Source organism: Protomyctophum bolini, assembly GCF_963924005.1.
Source record: "Protomyctophum bolini genome assembly, chromosome: 15".
NCBI lineage: Eukaryota > Metazoa > Chordata > Actinopteri > Myctophiformes > Myctophidae > Protomyctophum > Protomyctophum bolini.
In genome coordinates, this window is record NC_137876.1 from 31,959,897 (window position 1) to 31,984,304 (window position 24,408).

At 42.0% G+C, this 24,408-nt stretch overlaps 2 protein-coding genes across 2 annotated transcripts; both read left to right on the forward strand.

The window, feature by feature from the left end:
- The first annotated feature begins 3,046 nt into the window (after positions 1–3,046).
- myct1b (myc target 1b) lies at positions 3,047–4,706 on the forward strand. The gene is made up of 2 exons (XM_080783906.1): positions 3,047–3,159; positions 3,928–4,706. The coding sequence occupies exons 1-2, from the start codon at positions 3,105–3,107 to the stop codon at positions 4,422–4,424; spliced, it is 552 nt and encodes a 183-aa protein (XP_080640032.1). The 5' UTR covers positions 3,047–3,104; the 3' UTR covers positions 4,425–4,706.
- A 2,291-nt stretch (positions 4,707–6,997) lies between these two features.
- Positions 6,998–24,140, forward strand: tulp4b (TUB like protein 4b). The gene is made up of 15 exons (XM_080783103.1): positions 6,998–7,082; positions 7,438–7,707; positions 8,387–8,515; positions 9,638–9,799; positions 9,991–10,171; positions 10,734–10,841; positions 11,646–11,812; positions 12,364–12,588; positions 12,995–13,229; positions 15,421–15,553; positions 16,116–16,260; positions 18,082–18,175; positions 18,295–18,438; positions 18,592–22,067; positions 22,236–24,140. Exons 1-15 carry the CDS (start codon positions 7,065–7,067, stop codon positions 22,350–22,352), a joined length of 5,604 nt encoding a protein of 1,867 aa, XP_080639229.1. The 5' UTR covers positions 6,998–7,064; the 3' UTR covers positions 22,353–24,140.
- The last annotated feature ends 268 nt before the right edge of the window (positions 24,141–24,408 follow it).

Below are 24,408 nucleotides of genomic sequence, written 5' to 3' on the forward strand. Positions count from 1 at the left end.
ATGTCGACAGTCTCAGATGACTGGCTGCAAGACACTCGGTGGGGCACTGAGGCTGATGCCAGAAGCTCCTTCACAACTGTCCTGAGTGGGGCATCCCCTCACCCTCCTCCTCCTGCTCCTCTTCTCTGCTGTTCTTTTACACTCTCGTTTTCTCTCTCACACACATAGGCCTACACTCTCTCCTAAAGTCACTGCAGAACAGGCTCCAATTGAATCTCCGGTTTCAAGTGGGGACAAGCAGTGTTACTGTCCAATAGCAGCACTTGTTCCATTCAAGGGCTGCAAAAGAGAAGTGTGTGTTATAGTGGGTTTCAATCATAGACTGGGTTTCAATGGACCACAACTGTTGTGCAATTGTCATATTATGTCATTTAACTTATTGTATTTTTACCAGTAAATGACACTATCAGCACTTTAAAGTTTAAAAGCCTCTATACAAATATGCTGATGGTCCATTATTCTTCACTTTGTTGTTGGGTCTAATGTTAATTTGAAACGATAGCTGTTGTAGTACATTGTATATTCACGTACAAGTACATTGTACAAGTACACAGCATAGTTGTATACTACAACAAGCTGTGTGTTTAATATTGATGGCATTTGTATTCAAAAGTTTTGCGTGGGCAGAAAGGAAGTAGAGTGAATTAAGCTTTGTTTAAATGCCCATGCAGACGTCGCAGACGCAGTGATATATGTAGCATTTCGTACGCAGCTGCATTAACTTTACAGGGGCAGGCAAAGCTAATTTGATTAATTTACATGAAGTTAGCAAGAATCCAGCTATCGCAGCAATAAACCGCGTCACTCACTACAAACTAGTACAAAGTCACTAAACTGTATAGCCTACCGCCAAAATGTAAACATTTTAACGCAGCGGGACTTTGCACACAAATAAATGCCACTGGTTTAAAATAATGTTTATAAAGTTTCTTACCACTTTGAGCCCGCCGGAGCATGACAACTTTGATGGAGGAAGTGTCCGTGTGTTACTTAGTTGCCACCGGTTGCCACGGGTAACATTTCAAACATTGTAGCATCCATCTAGCGGTGGCTGTATAGACAGAACAGAAGCAGCATGACGCAGCCATGCTGCAGAGGGGTATATATTATTCGAGTTGGTAACAGGTCATATCGCCCCTTTGCCAACACTCCCCCGCGAAAAGTGAAGACGGCTCGCCCCGGAATTTCAAAAAGTGAAGACGGCTAGCCCCAAGCCATGGATAGCTCGCCCCCAAAGCGTGGATATCTCGCCCCAAAGCACGGATATCTCGCCCCAAAGCACGGATATCTCGCCCCATGTTTATTTCATGTTTATTTCTCATATAAGAACATTTAGAATCAATGTTGTTTGTCAAAGGAGAACATTTAGAACCAGTTTGTTGTTGTTGTTAGTCAAATGAAAATTATGCATGGCTAATGTTCTGGAAATTCCATTCTGGAAAGGTGTTCCATTCCTCCATTGTTACTGAAATTAGTTGTTGTACTATTTTTGTACTATTCTATGTCTGCCTAAAAGTACAGTACTTTTTAGAGTTAAGATTTAGCTGGGTGCCCAGGAGGTGGCGTAACTGTCTTGGAACCCGACTGGTAATCCAGTCGCAGTGTGCTGCGGGTTCGACTCCCGAGCCCGACACAGCCTTTACTGCATGTCTTATTGTCTTCCCCATCTCTCTCCCGTTTCCTGTCAGCTTACTGTCTGTCCCTTCAAAAAAACCAATAAAAGGCGTAAGCCGCAAAAAAAAAAATTATTTGTAGAAAGGTGACAGAGAATTATATAGTAGGCCTATTTGCACTTTACTGTAGGCTCCTGTATAGGCTATAATTTACATCACATATTATTTTACTTATTTGCATTTCCATTAGGCTACATGCAACATATTTCAATTGGGGACCCCCCAAAATAATCATTGGACCAATAAGCACTTGGAATGTAGGAATGAGTTGTTGCAGCATTCAATTTGATGATTTATCTGTACAATTGAATGCCTGTAAAACAGAGTGTATTTAATGGTTACTGTATCATTAACCACCTTATGTTTGCAGATGACTTAATTGGTGGTCCTATGACCATGCTGGTCTCCAGCAGTTACTAAGAGTATGCTCACAGTACGTTATCGATTTTTATGTCAAGTACAACGCTAAGAAGAGCATAACAGTAAGGAAGAGCTGGTATTTCCTGACTTCCTGACTCACTTGTCTGAAATTGAAAGAATGCAAAGAGACCAAATATTTAGGGAATTTCATAACACATGACCTACTGTATCTGACTGTATAGGCTCCGTTCAAGCATTGATCTAATTATTTATTTCTCCAATGTAAACTGGAAGAGCAGAAGAACAAGCTGCATTGAAAGTATAATAGTGCCACCCTCTGGTAACATATTTCATTAGACATTTATTCCAAATGTTTACTTTTCTCATGTCTGGTCATCATCATACCCCATGCTTCTTTCTCTGGTAACCTAAAATTGGAAGTTGTCATGTTCAAACTAATATTTTCTATAAATGACAATATTACAGCTTTCACAACAGAAACAGAACTTGCATATCATCGGTTCAGCTGGTGTTGGCCTGAGAGCTTTGATGGGAGGAGTGAAGAAGTGAGAGCCATGCAACAATTGAAGGAAATCCCCACAGAGTCTGAGAGCTTGATAGCCTGTGTAGACTGGTGAATGGCCAGTTAGGTTTATCTAGACACAGTTAAGATGGTTGGAAACAATGCCATCATTGTTTGGGTCAGCAAGAGGTTGTGTTTTTAAAGTGGTAATGAATTGGGATGTCTGTTGTGTTCTTATGTTCTCAGAAACACACATTAGCATGAAGATTAAGTTTTCATTTCATCGTCAATAAAAAAATAGCCATTGACTATTGTTAAAAGATGTTGTATTGATCCTAAGGAAATGATGCAAAAGGAAACAACCCGCTTCCTATAGTTGTGCTTCACCCAGATAAGCAAAGCAATGCTAATTTTAAAAGTCACAAAAGGAAGGAAGCATGACAGCAAAGCTTCCGTTATAGCAAACACTGCAGGGGGAAAATTAGGAAAAGCTCAGTGTTCGTCTGACTTTACAATCAGTGTGGATTCTCACACCATCCTTTTCCAAAATGGCTTATAATGAAACACATCCCTTGTTGGAAATACTAAAATCATTTAACCTAGGTAAGTGTATTTAATTAACTTTTAGAATAGTTATTCAGTACGTAGGCCGGATCTTGATCTTGTTGAGTATTTATAGACCATGTGCTTTAGTCTACAAGTAAGCATCCATTTCACTATAAGAATGTGCAAATACCTAGAATTGGATTTGGAAGGATTTTTAAGCACCAACAGTGATGCAGTCCATTTGGTGTTGCTGGTTGTTGTGGGTTGGGAGATGAGCCATAAGCAGCGAACCTACACAGTGTGATGTAAGATTTTATGTAACTTCATGCCCTGAGCTATTTCTCTAGGGATAGCAAATCAATAGAATAGATCAAAATCACTTAGGCGACCAATTTAGGCAAACCAACCTAATCCATATAATCTCAAAAATCAACACATTTGTTTTACTTTTTTCTACTACTGACTGATACTATTCAAGTGCCAAATTCGAGTGTCTAAGCTATAATGCATTTTCCCTCTTGTGATTCTCAGGAGGAATGGAGTGCCTGTGTCCTTGCTTTCATTAAAACATGTTGACACATAGTAGAAAGATTAGTGAAAAAAGTTTACTAACATGCAAGAAGAAAAGCTCTGGGGCAACAATCAAAAGCATTTATATACTCCTACACCAACTTGGTCCCTTTCATGGACTTTTAAAATGATCCCAATAATCATAGCAATGCAGTGCATCCTGTCTCTATTTCCTTCTCATATTTAGTCTGCCAAGTATAATGTATTCCCTTACTTTTTATTAACACGTTTTATTCCCTTTCTTGGTTGTTACAGGCAATTTGATACTAGCCTTTTGCTTGTCCATGTTAGTGGGTCTGATGCTGGGAGCTTTGATCTACGTTCTCTTGACATGGGCATCCAGGCGCACAGCCACAGCCATGATCACCAGGCGCTCTAAACGGCAACCTTCACGAACACCAAACCCTGTGAACAGCCCCATGGGCCTTTACCGAAGCACTTTCCTGAATGTCCATCGGCAGCCCTCTCTCGAACCGGTGGGCCCACTGGGAATCAAGCCTAGCTATGAGTCCTCCACTTTTCGCCCGCAACCAAAAGGAAGCAGGGCTGACCTGGAGACAGGGGGTGACATCCAGATCACCTTACCTGAAGACACGGCTGCTTCAAGCATGTCAGATTCTGTGTCCCTTGTGCCAAACAAAAGACATTCCTTCTGGCTGGGCAGCAATGGTCTTAAGGGCTTTTTGCCATCACAGACTCCGCCTCCTGCATATGACAGTGTTATTCATGCTTTTCAAGAGACTTCTACTTGAGACAGTGGATTGTTCTACAGACTACCTTGTGCTTGTCGATCTTAAGCGAATTGTCTCTGTATTTGGGACTCAGTGCAGGCCATTGCTTAAAGGTATATTCAGTGATTTCACTTAATTCAAATATCCCTTTTTGAGGGGTGGGGTGGATAATCCTCCCTAATATAGAGTGTGCTGACCAAAGGAGTTCCTCCCTGTTCCCAGTTAACCCCTGGGGTAAAACAAAAACGTAGGTTTCGTTTTTGGCTAGGGTGCTGCCTGGGCACCATTTCATTTCGGTATATGATCCGGTCTGATGATATCGTTACGTCATGTTGTAGTATTGTTTTGTGCAGGCAGGAACAACAGGCGGCAACTTTATTGAGGGAAACGGAAGGTTCCTTCCTTTTCCCTCAATAAAAGCTCTCGTAGCCTGTAGCTTTTATTGAGAAAAATCGGTTTGAGGGAAAAGGAAGTTGCCGCCTGTTGTTCCTGCCTGTCGACTACAAAACAATACTACAACATGATGTAACGATATCATCCTCTCCGAAAGGATCATACAGACTTTTGAAACAGAGACCAGGCTTTCCTCCGAGGTGGTGGAAAGCCTGGTGAGGCGAGGTTAGGGTTAGCCAGTACAGCCTTCATCCAATCAGGATAAGAGGGGCCTTCCTCCAATCATGATCGAGTGGGGGCATTGGTGCACTTGGCCTGTGTGTCCCCCACCCCACTGTAGAGCGTGCATGTGCACATCTTGTTACGGGGCGGACCAGGGTTTTTCCAAATCACCCAAATCACTGAATGCTCCTTTAAGTCTTTCAGTCATCTCCTCACTTTAAAGCAGTGGTTCTTAAATCACAGACACAGAATTTATGAATCTGCAATGTATATACAAGCGCTTTGGTTAAAAGCGCTATAAAAATGCACCGTTTATGCTACCATTTACATTAAATACACACACAATATTCCCCTGTCCAAGTAGCCTACTTTATGATGAGTAGAATTAAACGTTTGGGCCCCAAACCACAGTAAAGAGGACTGAGGAGACTTGGCAGCTGCTAGGTCTGTGCATGAGGATTGAGGAATGTGTTTTAAGAATAAAAATAACTGTAAGAAAAAATATTTAGATAGACACAATGCCTCATAGTTCTATTATGTAAAAAATCAATAAAGTTTTATTGTTTTTATTTATTGTTTTGTCTTTTCTGTGGCTTTTTACTATTAGCCTGCTCTAGAAAAAGGAAAGATAATTTTAAGAAAGCACAAGTGAATAAGCAATAACAACTGTTCTCATATATATGTGTGAAACGTATAAGTTAGGCCTATTACATACGTTAAAACTAATGATGACCCAATTCGTTGACATTGTGGATGCATCATGCATGGATGCTATCAGCAGACAAGACAACGTGTGGTTCGATTCGTGTGAGGTTGCCACTATGAAAGAAATCCCCCTTCTGAGGTAGGCCCCTACACAGCAATAAATGTGTTTGAAGTTGTTGTGTTGTGCACAATCATTATTAGTCTAAGCAGTAGCCCGCCTTAATTACGGTATGCATATTAAGAAAGTTTTCAACAGGTTCGTGTAGCCTGTGATGCACATTGCACATATTTTACACGAATTCACAGTGGAAACACCGGGTCTATTTGCCTACTACGTCTGTCACATGGCAACCCGTTTTGAAGCCATGAAGCAAGTGCGCCAGGCAGCCACCAGCAGAAGCGCCTGGCAACACGACTGCACAGAGCGCTGACTGCTCACATTAGCGGGATCAGGTAGGCTGTGTTGAATTACATAATGTTATCTATATCTTCCTTGAATGACTAGAGATTCATCTTCATCCCCCCCAATGTTTCCCCCCTCGCCTCGACAGCTTAGATTGCTCAGAGACTGGTGCATGCGGTGAGATAAAGACGCGCCTTTGAAATACCTAGTCATTTGATGTAAATTCGAATTAGTCAAAAACCTCACCCAGTCAGCAGAGGACGGTCCTTGCATATTGTGTGAGCATATGTGGTGTGTAAGTAGGCTAGACATTTGTTTGTTTGCAGGTTTTTGCTACCTGAAATAGGCCGATGCATTTCTTAAACATTTTGATTAATTTATTTTTTACTCATCCCTGTCTATTTGGTATACACTATACAGGCTATAATGTCTGGTGTTTGACGTAAGATAATAAGAAGGGAAAACCGGTCTATCTGTACCCATGGATACTGTGTCCTGATCTTCAATGCAGTGTTGCTGTTGCATAAAAAAGACTCAAGAGAGACTGTGGAAAAACTGAATTTTCAAGGTTGATTCACTGAATGACAACGCGGCTATATTAAGAGGGAGCCATATAGCATTACTTGTTGAATAAGGGTATTTTTCTGTACTTCCTTTTGAACAGAATTGTAGCCTATACGGATCCCCAGAACCACACCACACCACTGGAAGATAATGGGATGGGCTTGGTATCAACGAAGCCTCACATGATGACAAACTTTGAAGCACAGTGTCCATTGATTCACTAAATTGGGAGCTGGACACACTTTGGCTTTATGATGTCCTTTACCTCCACATAGATTGAATTGCAATGCACCAGGAAGAGATCAGTCATACCACTTCAGTGCATCATCTGAATAAAAATATGGACACCTTCAGAGGATACATTCTGACCAAACATGTCCAGGAACTATGAGGTATGTTTAACTGCATGCTCTCATGTTGGCACAGTGGTTCTCAAACATTTTCATGTCATGCCCCCCAAAGTGATATGTGTTTAGGCCACAGACCCTTCATTGAAAATAATTTGTGCCAGGGACCCCTATATGAGATATGTGTAATTTTCCAAATTTGAAGATTTTCAAGGTTTTTCCAAATGTTTTGGAAATAGCTGATCTACAAGCTCACAACATGTCGCAACTGCTATTTTCGCTGAACGCTCGCGTAGGGTCTCTATATAGGATATATAGCAGTGTGATGATGACAGCATTTAAACAAACACCTGTTTCCCTTTGTTTTAAATCACTTCTTCCTCTTTGTAACCCATTACAGCCTGGTCACTCAGTAGGGATGTTGGCTGCTGTGGAACACGGTCCAATCCTCTGCAGTGACTCCAACATCCTCTGCCTGTCTTGGAAAGGCCGGGTTCCCAAGAGCGAGAAGGACAAGCCAGTGTGCCGGAGGCGTTATTATGAGGAGGGCTGGCTCGCCACGGGGAACGGAAGAGGAGTCGTTGGGGTGACTTTTACATCGAGTCACTGCAGGAGGGACAGGAATACCCCTCAGAGAATCAACTTTAACCTACGAGGACACAACAGTGAGGTGTGGATTTTATTTATTTTATTCACTCATTTTGAAGCCATTAAATGGCTTTTTAAGCCATTAAATGGCTAATACAAGTTATCAGGCTTACTTGTGTAGCTGTGAGCCATGCCAGCAGTATCTTAAGTATGAAATGCGTTGTCATATGCTGTTTTGCAGAAAGGCTTTCCATTCAGTTAATTCACTCAGTGAAAAAGCACTCGATTGATTGATTGATTGAAATATTTATTAACAGTTTGCAGAATTACAGTACATTTCAAGCACAAACTCCGTCCAACAAATCAAACCTATAAATTACAGTCACACTCATGCAATGTGCACAATGGTTTTCATTGTATTCATGACTTCACAATACAAATAATAGGGAAAATGAACACATTAGATTCAGAAAGGTAGATTTGTCGATTAATTATATAGTTGTTCAATAACAGAACACAGACATAACCAAATGAACATTCTGGATTAAGAGCGTCTGCTAAATTCCTAAATTGTAAATTGTAACATAACAAAATCATATTCACCGATGATGTTATGATGTTACAATTTATATTTTATGTGTAAATGTTTGTATAGCAGTTCTAGTGTAGGCGATATATTCTTTCCGCTTTGTAATAATCTGTACATAAAAGAGCCCCTTGTGAAATGTAAATGCAATAACACATGCTTTGGACATTGGTAGGTCGTTTTGGTGCGTTGGAATGAACCCTTCCAGAAGCTTGCTACATGTGACATGGAAGGAGGGATTTTTGTTTGGATTCAATATGAGGGAAGATGGTCTGTGGAGTTGGTAAACGATCGTGGTGCTCAGGTATGCATGTGCAAATATACAATGATGCCCCTATCTATCTATCTATCTATCTATCTATCTATCTATCTATCTATCTATCTATCTATCTATCTATCTATCTATCTATCTATCTATCTATCTATCTATCTATCTATCTATCTATCTATCTATCTATCTATCTATCTATTGATCGATCGAGGAGAGCACAAACTGCGATCACGAATGCTCACCCCAAACACGGTTGCCCAGATCAAATCTGGCGACCTGGGAACGGTCGCCACCAGGTACTCTGGGGGCGAGAGTGTTTTGGGAGGAGTTACCTCAGCATACGTTCTCTCTCATCGCGATGTAATTGTTTGGCGACAGGGCACAGTGTATTTTGGAAATGCAATCAGCTCACGGAAGCCTTATCCCTCGGCAACACTAATAGGCATCTTTGGCTATCATCTTGGCTGTCAAATCAGTGATCTTTTCTGCCCGCCGGTCATCACAATGGGGAGGTTTCACCGTGAAGTCAGCCATTCTGCTTTGCTTGGGTGAAGGCGTTGGGTGTCTCGCTTTAATGTGGTTTGACATCACTGCTGTTGATATACCGTACGCATACTTTGTGCTGCACAATTTGCGTTGCCATTTTCAAGCAGGCTTTCAAGCATGCACAAGCAGAAAGTTAATAAAACTAGTCAGTGCAGCGTGCACACAGCCAGACGGGACACAAAGCCAGACCGGACACATGCACGCACACGCGCACACACACACACACACACACACACACACACACACACACACACACACACACACACACACACACACACACACACACACACACACACATACACAGTTCCCTCTCCCATTTGGAAATGTAACTGCCTATTTTGGAAAACTGTAAAATTGTTGACGTTTCAACAACACCGGTCATAGATAGATAGATAGATATACACAGTATTGGCTACTCAAAAATAGCCAATCAAAAAGCTCATCTCAAGTCTCAAAGTGATGCATTGTGGACCTGACACAAAATCCTTTCAGGTCCATGGCCTACTATGCATCAAATTGGGCGTCCTTGACCGTGACCTTGAAAATGTATGATTGAGAACTACTGTTCATTCAGAGAATTATTCAAAGGTCAATATTTTTGTCCACTAGGTGAGTGACTTCACTTGGTCCCATGATGGCACCCAGGCTCTCATTGCCTATAGGGATGGCTTTGTGTTAGTCGGGTCAGTCAGTGGCCAAAGACACTGGTCCTCAGAAATTAACCTGGAGAGTCAAATCACCTGTGGAATCTGGACGCCTGATGATCAGCAGGTAGGCCCACGAAAAAATGTTCCTATCACCTGTCTTTGGGTTTTATAAATATTTAGTGAACTAATGAAATGTAGTAATAAGAAATGTGTACTACATTGGATGTATTGGAACAGATTGTTTTTTTCCCCATTTACTGTAAAGTAATTGTTTTGAATATGCAAGGTTATGCTTATACATGATGCTCCCTTCAGGTGTTGTTCGGTACAGCGGATGGTCAGGTCATTGTGATGGATTGCCATGGACGGATGTTAGCCCATGTTCTGCTCCATGAGTCTGACGGCATCCTGAATATGTCATGGAACTGCCCTAGTTTCCTGGTGGAGGATAGTACAGAGAGTGACACCGACTCTGATGACACTGTTCCTCCTTTAGGTACAATAAATGCTTTCCCAAATTCCCACATAATATAGCGTTTAACCACACCCAGGTTGTACTATGGGACAAGTTGGGCAACATCTGACCAAGCATCAGATGTTTGATGGGACAGGCTTTCCTGTGGCACATGCTGATTCTAAGTCTATTGACAACTAAAACAAAAAGGAAAAAAAGTGCTTGTTTTAAATGTTTTTACTAGTTCGCTCTACATTCCATTGTCAGTTACTTGACGCAAGACTACTGGGAGCGTTATGACAGGTGATCCTGTTTTGTCAAACGTCTGACGCGACAGTAGATTTTGCCCTAAATATATTACAACCTGGGAGTGAGCATGTGTAGGTATACTGTCCATGTCTTATAGTTACTTAATACATTATTAGCTAAGCTTATTAGCTAAGCTTTATAATCACTAAGGTTCTCAGAGCTAGTGTCATAGCATATTATAAAAAATCAGACCTGTGTGAATAATAATAATCACAACATGTATTGCATTCAAAGAGCATGTGTGAAAAGGGAAGTTTATATGCCTTTCTTTCTTTCTTTCTTTCTTTCTTTTAAGTGCGGAGAGTGAAGCCTTTATTGACAGTCAGCTTCTTATCAGGAGATATCAGTTTAATGAACAACTATGATGACCTCTCGCCCCACATAATCCACTCAGGACTCAAAGGTACTGTAAGGTATAAATGTAACTTTTGCAGATGTGAATGCATGAGAAATACTGTTTTAGTAACACTGTAAAATCACTAGAAAGTTGTGCTAAGTAGAACGCAAATCTCCACCTGGCGGCATGCCCTAATAATAAGGGGCTACCTGATGTGCATGGTTATGTGCCTAAACCTACAGGCATTTAGTCATTTATCTAGTCTTAGTCAACAAAAACCTTAGTCTTTTAGTCCTAGTCTTAGTCAACAAATATTCACACTGCCATAAAGAAATTAAAAAATAATTGCCCAGACTTTTCTTCAACAAAGATGGCGAAAGCAAACATTCTTTGTTCTGTGCTTATATACAGTTGTATGGTACAGAATACTGAAGTCCTTAAACCAGAAACCTAACCTCATAAACACTAGGTAGCGGTCCGGGAAAGAGTGAATCTCCTAATAATAACACTATCATGAATCTTGGTTTCTGATCCAAAGGAGTAGTCTCTCACTGTATTAGCAATTAAAACACAAATAAATGTCTTATACTTTCCCCCAACACAGAATAATGCAAGAGTAGGACAATAACGGACACATAGACAAAGTTGAAAACATGATCTCCTGGCAGAGATGGATTTTTTTCTAAGCAGGCTGAAATATATAACCTCAGAATGGCACTGATGAATTATGACTAGTGCAGTGCTTAGCTCAAAATTATATCACATTAATGATGTTTCATTTCATTTGCTGGGTTGGCTACTGCTCTAAGCAGTGTGGCCTCCCCCTCCATTTTAACAATAGAAGAAACTCCCCTGCACTCTTTTCTACAGATGTTGAGGTCCAGTGGTGCTCCCAAGGAGATCTCCTGGCAGTGGCTGGGATGGAGAGACACGGGCTCACTGCTGACTCTGCCTGTGCCTCCATCATGAGGAATGCCCTTGTCAAGTTTTATAATGTCCAAGGGGAGCACATCTACACTTTAGAGACACCTGCACAGGTTAGTGCTCTGTAATATGACCTATTCCTTTAATTCTTCAGCCACCCAACTGTATATTATCTTTCTAAACACATTGGGCCGCACACAAATCCACACCTTTCCACGTTCAGAGTCTGATTTATCAAAAAAGAATTCATGGATTTTGGCACGTTATATACAGACATACACATACACAGACTTTTATGGCTCAAACATTGTGTATAAGTTATTAGAATGAATTATTGTTCATACAAAATCAATTACAATAGTGACAAACCCCAAATATCATATTTTGTCATTATTTATTGTTTTTAAATATAGTATAAATCTAGTGGTTAATCAGCATACTTGGGGATTTAAAACATACTGCATTCACACAGATACGCACTGATAGTTTTCATTATGCTTTGATTGAAATGAATACATTACAATAGAAAATGGAATGCTGTATATTTGGAGGGGGTTTGCTTTGGCAATACTTACAGGAACAGAACATACACAAATAGTACACACTGTGAATTCATACATTGTTGTTCACTATCACTCTGTTTCTATCAATGCCTGTCTTTCAGAGACCCATCACTACCATCTGCTGGGGCCACAGAGACTCACGTCTTTTTCTGGCATGTGGACCAGCATTGTATGTGGTGCGTGTAGAACATAGGGTGGCCAGCCTCCAACTGCTATGCCAGCAGGGCATCGCTAGTGCACTGCGAGAGGAGAGAGACGTGGGCAAATTGAACATGCCCTCACTCCTGTGTTCCTACGTGACCACTGCTTTCATACCCACCATCAAGGTATACTGACCAAATACACAAACTTACAATGGCCTTTAATTGGTTATTTGGTAACCTGTACAATTTTCTAATTTATAATTCTGTATTTCATTCATCACTGTTTTTATTATATCCCTTCATTTGTTTCTGGGTTTTGTCACTGAGTGTGCACATTTGCTATTAGCAGAATTTGCTATTCTGGACTGTGTAGCGTAGAAAGCTTACCGAATGTTATTAATTTCATTCACAGTGCGCTATGTACTCAAGTGTATTCAAGGTACAAGGAAGGTCATACCGTTTTGAAGACTGCAGTAATCCTATAGACAACTTACTGAACAAGCAGTTCAGCAATAATGAGATGACTTTATTGTGAAACTTTTGGTCCTGAATGACCACCATCTGGCGTGCTTTCCTCTCTTTGTTCTAGCCTCCGATTCCTGATCCAAACAACATCCGTGACTTTGTCAGCTACCCTACAGCTGGAAATGAGCGTCTCCACTGCACCATGAAGAGAGCAGAGGAGAACCCTGAGGCAGGAGGGCCCTGCTACACCCTCTACCTGGAACACCTGGGGGGACTGGTGCCTATCCTCAAAGGACGACGCATTAGCAAGTTAAGACCCGAGTTTGTCATCATGGACCCAAAAACAGACAGCAAAACAGGTTGGTTAACACTTGAAAGCAGTGAACTGTCTGTAAAGCACTAAGCAGAGGTTAATAATTATATGTTAATACATTCTTACTTTAATACTACTTACTGTCTTGTCATCTCCATTTGGTATGGTATTTATATTGTAATGTCTGCTTAAGTCAAGTCAAATCGAACTACTTAACACACACACACACACGCACGCGCACACACACACACACGCACGCACGCACGCACGCACGCACGCACGCACGCACGCACGCACGCACGCACGCACGCACACACACACACACACACACACACACACACACACACACACACACACATGACACAGTGTTGTAGATATAATTTAACAGCTTCTAAAATAGTGTCATAATTGTGTTAATAGTGTCATAAAAACATCCATTACAAGTCCAAATCACTTGAGTTAAAAAAAATATCACACTTGTGTGAAGTCACACTTTTGTTTGCTTTTGTACGTCACAGGGGGCATGCTTAAAGCAAACATGGCTGCCACATGACTTCAGGGGATGTAGGGGCATGTAGATTTTTGGGATCTTGCTGAGTTTTCGGGGCACATGAATAAGATTGTTAGGGCTAGCGCCCCTCAGAAAAGAAAGGAGCCTGCAGAGGAGTAATGACCCATTTTATTTTATATAATAGGTAGATTGTGTCAGGACTCAGGAGTTAGGGAACATTTCTGGGTATACAATACAGAAATAGTCTGTGTGATGAATTTGATGCTGCCGTTGCTACCGGCGACCAGTCCCACAAAACACAAACAAAATCTGCTTCTGTTAAGGTTATGTAAGGCATTTATGCTTCAGCTGAGAGAAAAAGAAAGGTAAGGACAGAATGGACTCAACTTGACTCACAGGTAGTGACCCCCCAGTATCAGGATGTATTAGGATGTTGATATTCATTCATCACGAGTTTTCGGGGCGCATGAATAAGATAACATTGTTAGGGCTAGCGCCCCTCAGAAAAGAAAGGAACCTGCAGAGGAGTAATGACCCATTTTATTTTATATAATAGGTAGATTGTGTCAGGACTCAGGAGTTAGGGGACATTTCTGGGTATACAATACACCTTAGTTGGAAAGCATGCGTGTCTATTTCAAACAAAGTGTTTTTTGACTGGGGGGTCATATTTTGACAGCAGGAATTGCCTGTCATAATTTGACCCCCCAGTATTATGATGTATTAAGATGTTGATATTCATTCATCAGCCAACACTCCCCACTGACAGGTAGTACCCCCCCCCCCCCCCCCTCAACAAATATTCACACTGCCATTATGCCATAAAGAAATTAAAACATAATTGCCCAGACTTTTCTTCAACAAAGATGGCGAAAGCAAACATTCTTTGTTCTGTGCTTATATACAGTTGTATGGTACAGAATACTGAAGTCCTTAAACCAGAAACCTAACCTCATAAACACTAGGTAGCGGTCCGGGAAAGAGTGAATCTCCTAATAATAACACTATAATGAATCTTGGTTTCTGATCCAAAGGAGTAGTCTCTCACTGTATTAGCAATTAAAACACAAATAAATGTCTTATACTTTCCCCCAACACAGAATAATGCAAGAGTAGGACAATAACAGACACATAGACAAAGTTGAAAACATGATCTCCTGGCAGAGATGGATTTTTTTCTAAGCAGGCTGAAATATATAACCTCAGAATGGCACTGATGAATTATGACTAGTGCAGTGCTTAGCTCAAAATGATATCACATTAATGATGTTTCATTTCATTTGCTGGGTTGGCTACTGCTCTAAGCAGTGTGGCCTCCCCCTCCATTTTAACAAAATAGGATGTTGATATTCCTTCATCAGCCAACACTCCCCACTGACAGGTAGTACCCCCCCCCCCCCAGAGAGGACGTATAGGGCCTTAGTCCTACTCCTCCTCCCAGCCAACACTCCCCACTGACAGATAGTTACCCCCCCCCCCCCAGATAGGACGTATAGAGCCTTAGTCCTACTCCCCCTCCCAGCCAACACGCCCCATAAACTGAACCAGATCCCAGGATTCTGCATTTATTTTGCACACAGCTTATCCACGACCCTCAAATGTCCCTTTTTCTTTAAACTGTATACTGTATGCCATTTATTCCTGTCTGAGGAAAATAATTATATTAATTCTAATGCAAATTCACCGTCAATATAATTTCTTTCTTTTTTTCCTTTTTTCCCCCCAGATGAGGTTTGTGTGAATACCATGATCGCCTACACTGACAGCTGTAACTGCTCGGACTCCAGTGACATTGAGCTGAGTGATGAGTGGGTTGGGAAGAAATCACCGAAGTTATCACGAGGAAACAGGTTACCTCTGTTATTCTCAACCCTTTTAATTTCAAAGATCTCCAGTTTTGTATGCATTAGGCCAAACCACAGACCTCTTTATCTCTGGGACCCCAATCCACACGATAATATCCTCATTGTTAATTTAACTCTGAGAGTGTACAAATGGAACCAAATTGAATTTGTTCCTATCATTTAGCTGGGGACCCCCTGGAACCCCCTGAAGGCTTACCTAAACTTGCTAGGTCATACAAATTGAGTCAATTCACACAATGTACAGCCATCATACTCAATGCTGAATAAGTGGCATGTTATTGGATCTGTCACACCAATTTAGAAAGTGTAAGGTACTGTATGTTGTCAGAAGTATTGTGTCTTATTGTATTGCCATATGGTGCAAATCCAAAACAGATTACAAAAGATACTTCTACCATGTTAAAGTAAACTATAAATATAATTATAAGGAATTACATACTAAACATTGGTTTGATTCCATATCATATACAATGTATCTATCATCCATCAGCAAGTTGTATTCTGATTCTAAAATGCCTCATTGAAGGTACAGATAAGTAACTCCTTTGTTTTGAAGGATGACCATGGAATCTAGAAAATCTCCCAAACTCTCACGCGCTCATCAGGAAGGCCCAAGATCTCCAAGACTGCCAACAAAGAAGCCTCCAGTTCGGTCCCCCAGTCTGACGCGTAGAGAGTTCTCAATGGATGGAATCACAGAGGTACAGTATATAACAATGTGATTAAAAAACTATCTGTAACCACTCATGCTGTGGTGGTTTCATACTGTCCCTACAGTCCCATACGCTTAACACATTGAGTGGCGCCTGCTGGACGAAGGTGTTAAGGAGCTTGGTTGCCGGGGATTTCTGGCCATTCCACTGTGATGCGCTTCCCAAAGACATTTTGTGTTGCACGTAGCTTGAAGCCTGCAAAGACACGGCCTAAAACAGGGTAGTTGAGTGTGTTGAGTGTGGTTGAGTGAATACAAACGGTGCGGGAGGGATCAACCAGGGGATCAACCAGAGCGGTTCAAAGAATGAAACACAGCAAGGCAATGTTCTACTTCTAGCAATATTAAACGCCTTAAAGACGAGCCTGCTCGTCATGCGTAACCAATGCATGGCACAAAATGAATTACTCAGGACGAGTATACCTGTCCTACGGTCCCAACGTGCTAACAATGAGTGACGTTTCCAGTAATAAGCAAGGTGGAAATGTATTCAAACAAACTGCTCCTGATAATTGCAGCAAAATCCTTTCCATGCCACTGAAAAAACATAAGACATTATGACATCCTCATAAGGTATACTGTGGTTACTTTGCGTATGCCCCGTTTGATGCGTATGTATCGTAGCAGCATATGACGTCAGGGTATAACTGGTACAACTAGCTCTCAATGATGACGTAATAAAGCTGTGGATTAAAGGACCCAATAACAGGGTGTAATTGGTTTTCGATGGTGACATAATGATGATATGTTTTAGTGTCGGGAGGATTAAAGGTAATGCCCCTATGTATAGACCGATTCCGTAGCGGTTTCATGGTCGCAGCCTACGTATTTCCTGTAGGCGGACTCGACGTAGCTGCAGGGTTTAAACCCTCACCAGGCGCGTCTCTTCCACTACAGTGAACGGCAGAGTGACTGATGTTAGTTTGCCTCAAACTTTACTCTTTTACCTGCTCCAACAGTAGTGGCAACATAAAAAATAAATAAATACGGAATGTCAAAATATCTACCGCGGTGGCTGAGACCAGAGCCATTGAGTAATGGTTGAGACAAAGCAGTGAAAGGTCCTGAAAGATACATAATTTCAGTCTTACCCAATACCCAAACTTTCTGTTTTATGAACACAAGGCTGCTGTATTTTATACCTCATACTAAGCATTTAAAGTATGAGGTATAAAGTACAGCAGCCTTGTGTTAATAAAACAGAAAGATTTGGTATTGGGTAAGACTGGCGTTATGTATCTTTCACTGCTTCGTCTCAACCATTACTCAATGGCTCTGGTCTCAGCCACCGCAGTGGATATTAGACATTCAGTTTTTTTTATTTTTATGTTGCCACTACTGTTGGAGCAGCCATAAACTACACAGGTTCATCTCGATGTTCTGGGCATCTTTGTAATGTTAGTGTTAGTAAAAAAGCAGTTAAAGTTAAAACTATCAGTCACTCTGCCGTTCACTGTAGTGGAAGAGGTGCGTCTGGTGAGGGTTTAAACCCCGCAGCTACGTCGAGTCCACCTACAGGAAATACGTAGGCTGCGACCATGAGACCCGCTACGGAATCAGTCTATACTATATGTATGTAATCTGACACCACTGCCATATCAAGCACAAGGAGTCATTACGTCATACGCTGGCACGGCGCATACGCATCAAATGGCGACATACGCATCGAAGCACTGGACGAAAACTATTACTTACGCGCTCTGCTTGCGCAAGTAATTACAATACAGCCTTTAGACTGAACTTTAGTGTCTTTAGTGAGTTTCTTTGTCATTAATTATTCATTCTTTGTATTTCTGCTTTTACTTTGCAGCACAATTACCTAGCTCAAGTTACATCAAACATCTGGGGAACAAAGTTCAAAATTGTTGGACTTGCTTCCTTCCTGCCTGCCAATCTTGGTGCAGGTAATTATGTCAAAATAAGTCATTAGAGAATAGACAGTTTCAAAGTTACGTTCTAAGTAAAATTAATAAGTTAGACGCAATTCTTACTGTCATATAAATGGTGAATATCTTTGTTTCAGTAATCTACAAGACCAGTTTGCTTCATCTACAACCAAGACAGATGACCATCTACCTCCCAGAAGTAAGAAAGATATCCCTGGACTTCATGAGCTTACCTGTTTTTAACCCCAATGTCTTCAGTGAGGATGAGGATGACTTGCCAGGTATTAATGAAGAATTTAATAAATTAGTATCAGATGAACAAATTAATGCGTTAATGCACAATATACTATTTTGAACACTGGAAATCTCTTGTACATGTCACATTTATTACTTATGTCACCTATTACATGCTCTCTCTTCCTCATTCCTTCTAGTGATGGGTCCCTCTGGGGTGGCAGTAGACAACCCTCCGTGTACAGTCAACATTCCTATTGCTCCTATCCACAGCCCCGCCCAGGCCATGTCCCCAACTCAGAGTATTGGTCTAGTGCAGTCTCTGTTGGCCAATCAGAATATTCAACTTGACGTTTTGACCAATCCCACAGCCACTGCAGCAGCAGCGGCTGCTGCTGCTGCAGCCGCAGCTGCTGCAGCAGCACCTGTTCCTGATCACAGCCAGGATGCAGTTACATCACCGTACCCAGTGTCAGCTAGATATGCTAACCCAGGACAAGTGATCTTCAATGGGCTGGAGATGGGTCCTCTTCTTCCTGGTACTCTACCACCTCCACCGCCGCCCCACCATCTTCCACCCCAACCACATTCACAGAGGTCTCATCCACAGCAAACTCACCAACAGCAGTCAAAGCATTCGCATCAGATGCAACCACAACAACAGCAGCAGAAAATGCAGCATCCACAGATACAGCAGCAGCAGCAACATCATCATCATCATCAACAACAACAGCAGCAGCACCATCATCAACAACAACATCACCAAACACAGCAGCAGCAACAACAGCAACTGCAAATGCAGCAGCAATTGCAGCAGCAACATCAACAGCTACAACAACTACATCACCACCAACAACAACTACTACTACAACAGCAGCAGCAACAGCAACAACAACAACAACAACAACAACAACAACAACAACAACAACAACAGCAGCAGCAGCAACACCAACAAATACCACAAAGCCAACAGCAGGTGCCAAGTCAACAGCAACTTCAGCACCAGCACCAACTAGCTCAGCAACAGCAACAGATGCAAATGCAACATGAGCAGATGCAGCAACAGCAACAGCAGATGCAGCAGCAACAGCAGCAGATTCGGCAACAGATCCTGGAGATGAGACAGCAGCAGCAGCAGCTTCAGCAGCAACATCAACAGATTCAGCAGCAGCATCAGCAGATGCAGAGGCAGCATCAACAAATGCAACAACAACTGAAGATGCAGATCTCCTTGCCCCCGCCTCCATCTGGCTATCCAACCATTTCCCTGCAGCAGATTCACCTGCTGCCACAGATCCCTCCTCCTCCTACCACAGAGCCTGGGCTGGACAGGGGAGAGCATGGGCACACGCTGAAGCCGAGCCTGCCCCGGTCCTTACCACCCTCCTTCATTGAAACAGATGGGTCAATTGAGATCCAGATGAGGAAGGTGAATCCGCCTCCTCCGTATCCTGGCACTGTGGTGTCTGCACCTGCGGCGGCCACCTCGGGTCCTCCTCAAACCCTAATCACGAACTGTGACAGTCCGAGTGTCCTGGCCCCCGATCCCTGTCTGAAAAAGGACGAGTTCTTGCTTCACCCTATCACTCTACAGTACCCAACACCTTTGGGATATGAAAGGATCACCACCTTTGACAGCAGTGGGAATGTGGAGGAGGTTTGTCGACCACGCAGGCGCCTCATTCGCAACCAGAATACCTACACTGTTCAAGGCATTGGGGGCTCAGCAACACTCAAAGTCACCTCATCAGAGAATAAAAAAATACAGCTCCCCTACAGCTCAGCAACTCTAAGCCGTCTCTCTGTACCCCGTTACTCAATACCCAGTGGAGACCCACCCCCTTACCCAGATCCGGCAAATCAAGTCACAGCAACACTTCCTCCTCCCCAAAGAATTGATAACAGTCTGATTCATGCCACCCTAAGACGTGACCGCAGAGACATAAATCTCAAAGTACCTCTGATGATGGAGAGTTCAAGAACCCTTCCCACCAAGGCTAAGATGAATAGTGCACTGGCTCTCTCTTATCAGCAGAGGGTGTCTACTGCTTTATATACATGCACTCAATGTAGCAGCAATAGCAGCAGCACAAGTGTTAGTGTCAGTGGTGGTGGGACCAGCAGTAGTGGTATTGCTGGTGGTACGGTGGTTAGGCAGGACTTCCCTCCAGGTAAAGGTGCCCATCACAGCACCATCATTGTGCACTCCAAAAGTTCCTCACCTCTGGCCTCCCAATCATCTTATAATCTCCTGAATCCTGTTGAAAACAGTAGGGACAGAACAGTGTATGTCAACTCTGCCTTTACTGAAGATGAGTCTTTAGGTCAGCAGTGTCAACTTGAGAAGTCTGTGCGTCACCTGACTCTTGGTGATGTCAGCTTGACGGTGAAACGCCCACCGCCTTACCAGTGGGACCCATCCACCACAGAGGAGTTCTGGCTCTCCCCAGAACAGAATATGTTAGCCCCCCCACCGGCACCACACAAACCACCCCCGCTCATCTTCAGTCAAGCTCAGCACTTGGACATGTCCCGGATCCCTTTTGTACTTACAACCAAGCCTCCCACAAGTCCAAGCACTAGCACTCTCACTTTCCCCTCAGGTTACCAGATATCTCTCTCACCCTTTCCTCCAAGTGTTGGCCACAATGGATCCCCACTACAGACTGTACAGAGCCCTTCATCACAGTGCCCTCCAAATGAGGTCGTGGCCCCAGTCCCTTTTGCCCAGCAGGACCCCAACCTGGTCTTGCCACCTGGCTACCCGCCCAGCCTGGCTAACCTGGCCTGCTGCCCTCTCCCTCCGATGTACCCAGGTGCCAGTGCATGTGCAGGAATTCAGCTGCACCCTGTTAACTTGCACCCCTGGAATCCTTACCCTTGCCCACCTCCCATGCAAGACCCTCCAGCTCATCCAGGATCCCATCCACCACCCCTCCCCACCAAAACTCATCAGTTGTTAGAGAAGCCGATTCTGTCCCCACCTCCTCCAACTGCACCACCTCCACCACCACCTCTACCACCTCCACCTCCTCCAACGGAGCTTCTTCCATCAAAAGGTGCAACAGTGGACCTGGCGGAGTCTGCTAATAACTACCCAGAGCCATCATCCCTGAACGAAAGCCCCGTCCCACAGGAATCTGAGCGTTTCAGCAAGAAGAGCCGCAAGAGGCTCGACAGCAGAGCCGAGGATTCCAACATGCCCACCGTCTCAGAAGGAAAATCCAGAAAGGAGGGACGCGCACTCTCCGATTTCAACACTCTCATATCGAGCCCACGGCTTGGCGGCAGAGACAAGAAGAAGCCTAAGGGCCAGAGAGAGCCACTCAACAAGACCAAGAAGATGAGCAGAACCACCAATGAGTTCCAAGACAGTTCAGAAAGTGAGCCAGAGCTTTTCATCTCTGGCGATGAACTCATGAACCAGAATCAGAGTAGTAAAAAAAGCTGGAAGAGCAAGCGCAGCCTGCGCATGGCAAATGAGCTGGAGGAGATCAAGTGCCGCAAGGCCAACGAGAGAGAGGACCGCAGTTTGGGGAGTCAGGGATTTGTCTATGTCATGGCCAACAAACAGCCCTTATGGAATGAAGCCACACAGGTCTACCAGCTTGACTTTGGAGGTCGTGTTACCCAGGAGTCAGCGAAGAATTTTCAAATTGAGCTGGATGGCAGACAAGTATGATATTCTTTTTAAACTTAATTACTTGATGTTATAGTAAAATGGAAATAATTCATTGTTGATTCCATGTTAATTATTATGCTATTGTGTAAGAAATATCTATGGAAGCTTTGTATCCACCTTGTCTTCTGTGTCCCTAATGCTATTTTCTTTATATTCCTTTAGGTAATGCAATTTGGGAGAATTGACGGGAATGCATATATTCTGGATTTCCAATATCCTTTTTCAGCGGTGCAGGCATTTGCTGTGGCCTTAGCCAATGTTACTCAAAGGCTTAAGTGAAAATATGATCTATCTGTGATGTTACAAAGCAAAGAGATATGGTTATGGATTTGACCTATAAATGGTGTCGAAGGTCTTTTTTGCAAGATCTTACACATGCAAATTACTTACAAACAATCCTTACAACTGGCAATGGTAACCTACTGTATGTGAATGCTCATGAAAGAAAACAACATTACAAATCATTGTAGGCTAAGTGATTATAATTTTGAAGGCATGCAAGTTAGTATTGTTAAATTATTCTGTTAAATAAACAAATCAAACACCCTGCTTAAACAGGACATTGCGGAAAAAATATGATTCATCCAGTCATTCTTGAATGGATTAAATGGCCAGTCCTGAATGGGACTTGTGCCACTGTAGTGCCAATGACATCGATTCACTCTTTAGTTGACTGACTGATTATAATAGGACTAGTCTTGTGATAGATATATTATATATAGCTAATAATTCTTTTTGAATTATGGACGCATCTTAAGTCCATTTCAGGCATCAAGTCATACTGTATTTGACATAATAAAAAACATCTGGTACTGTATTACTATTAATTATTGATTAGGTCATAAATCTGTAAGATCAGTGGGTTGGTCTTTCTGAATAAATGAATCACAACTTTTTATTATACCCTATCAAACAGATTTGTATTGATTTAACGATGTCTTTATTTGTGCCAGTATTTGTCATTCATATATCCCATAAATTAGTTCAAGGGCAAGCTTTTCCATGTGTTTTGTATTTTTAATCTTTCATACAGTATTATCTATATTTCAAATGTTTGATGTGCAATGGAAGACCATACTGATTGTGTAAGTGCAACATGAAATGTTGAGCAACTTAGTCTTTTGTTCTATGTTACTTCTATGAAGTGGTCCAGTGGAGATATCTTGCCTTCTTTTGGCCACTGTACTGTGAATCATTCATCATTATTCAGTGAAGTACCACAATCTGTTTTAAATCCATGCAATCAATCATTTTGTACGTTTTTAGTGTCACTTTTTCATATGGTTGATATTGGCGAATATTGGAATGAAACTGATCATTTGTTCATGTGAGCTTTTGAATGTGTTAGTTGAGTGATACTACATGATTCTGTCCTTTTTCATTTAAAGAAATGCCACCTCTAAAGTGGTCCATGTTTTGAGAGATGGAAATACAGTAGGCTCTGTGTGACCAGGTAGGCTACATGAGACAAAAAAATATAGACTTGTCTGTAATCAGAGTTCTGAGTTTTCTTAGCTTGATTTGCGCTGTGTTTCTGTCGGTTGGTGTTCATGAAGCTACTTGAAAACCTGCATTTTGAATGTGAAGTGCTTTGCCTCTTTGGAGAACATTCTGCTTCAGTTAGATATAGCTTTGTCTGCAATAATGCTCCCTATAGGATTGAGGTTGTACTTGCAAAAGATAACAAAATGCTGCTTGCCTTGCACTCTATATTTAGTAAAGAGCTTCATATTATATGCTAAATGTGTGTTGATTTGTTCAGAATTTAAGTAATTAAACAATTTCCCTTTGCTTCATGATGATATTGAGAGGTATTGAATGTTACACTTAAAAAAGACAGAAAGCTGCTGGAAACATTGCATATTAATAAATGTTAAAAGTGTATAAAGACGTGAACATATCCAGTAACTGACATTTGTTTTGTGTTGTTTCAAGTTTATTTCAGAGTAACTGGAGGCATTTTCTGAAGAATCATTCAAAGCAGCAAATTCACATTTTAAACTGCAACTTTAGAGACTTAACAGCCTACAGTATGTCTCAATTATCAGCATTACTGCCCAATGAATATTTGGTTGCCTGAAATGATTATTTCTTTCTTCCTTTTTTTTGTAAAAGAAAATATATGACTATAGGTTCCCTAATAACGTAATAAAACATTTCATTTCAAAGTATTTTGTCTTACTTCCAGCTCTGTTATGTCAAGTTCCAGGGAGGCACCTGTGGTGTTTTGTGTATAAATATGTAGTAGGCTATAGCCTAGCTATGTGCAGCATCAAGGATAATTAATTAAATAATGTGCTTAAATTAGGTTTGACAAAATTCCACACAATTCCCC

Excerpts from the sequence above, each read along its gene's own strand:
- tulp4b (XM_080783103.1), top strand. Across the intron at positions 18,176-18,294 it reads GCCTGCCAATCTTGGTGCAG|TAATCTACAAGACCAGTTTG; the intron begins GTAATTATGTCA and ends TCTTTGTTTCAG. Across the intron at positions 18,439-18,591 it reads GGATGAGGATGACTTGCCAG|TGATGGGTCCCTCTGGGGTG; the intron begins GTATTAATGAAG and ends CATTCCTTCTAG.
- myct1b (XM_080783906.1), top strand. The coding sequence starts at position 3,105 with ATGGCTTATAATGAAACACATCCCTTGTTGGAAATACTAAAATCATTT. Across the intron at positions 3,160-3,927 it reads ACTAAAATCATTTAACCTAG|GCAATTTGATACTAGCCTTT; the intron begins GTAAGTGTATTT and ends TGGTTGTTACAG.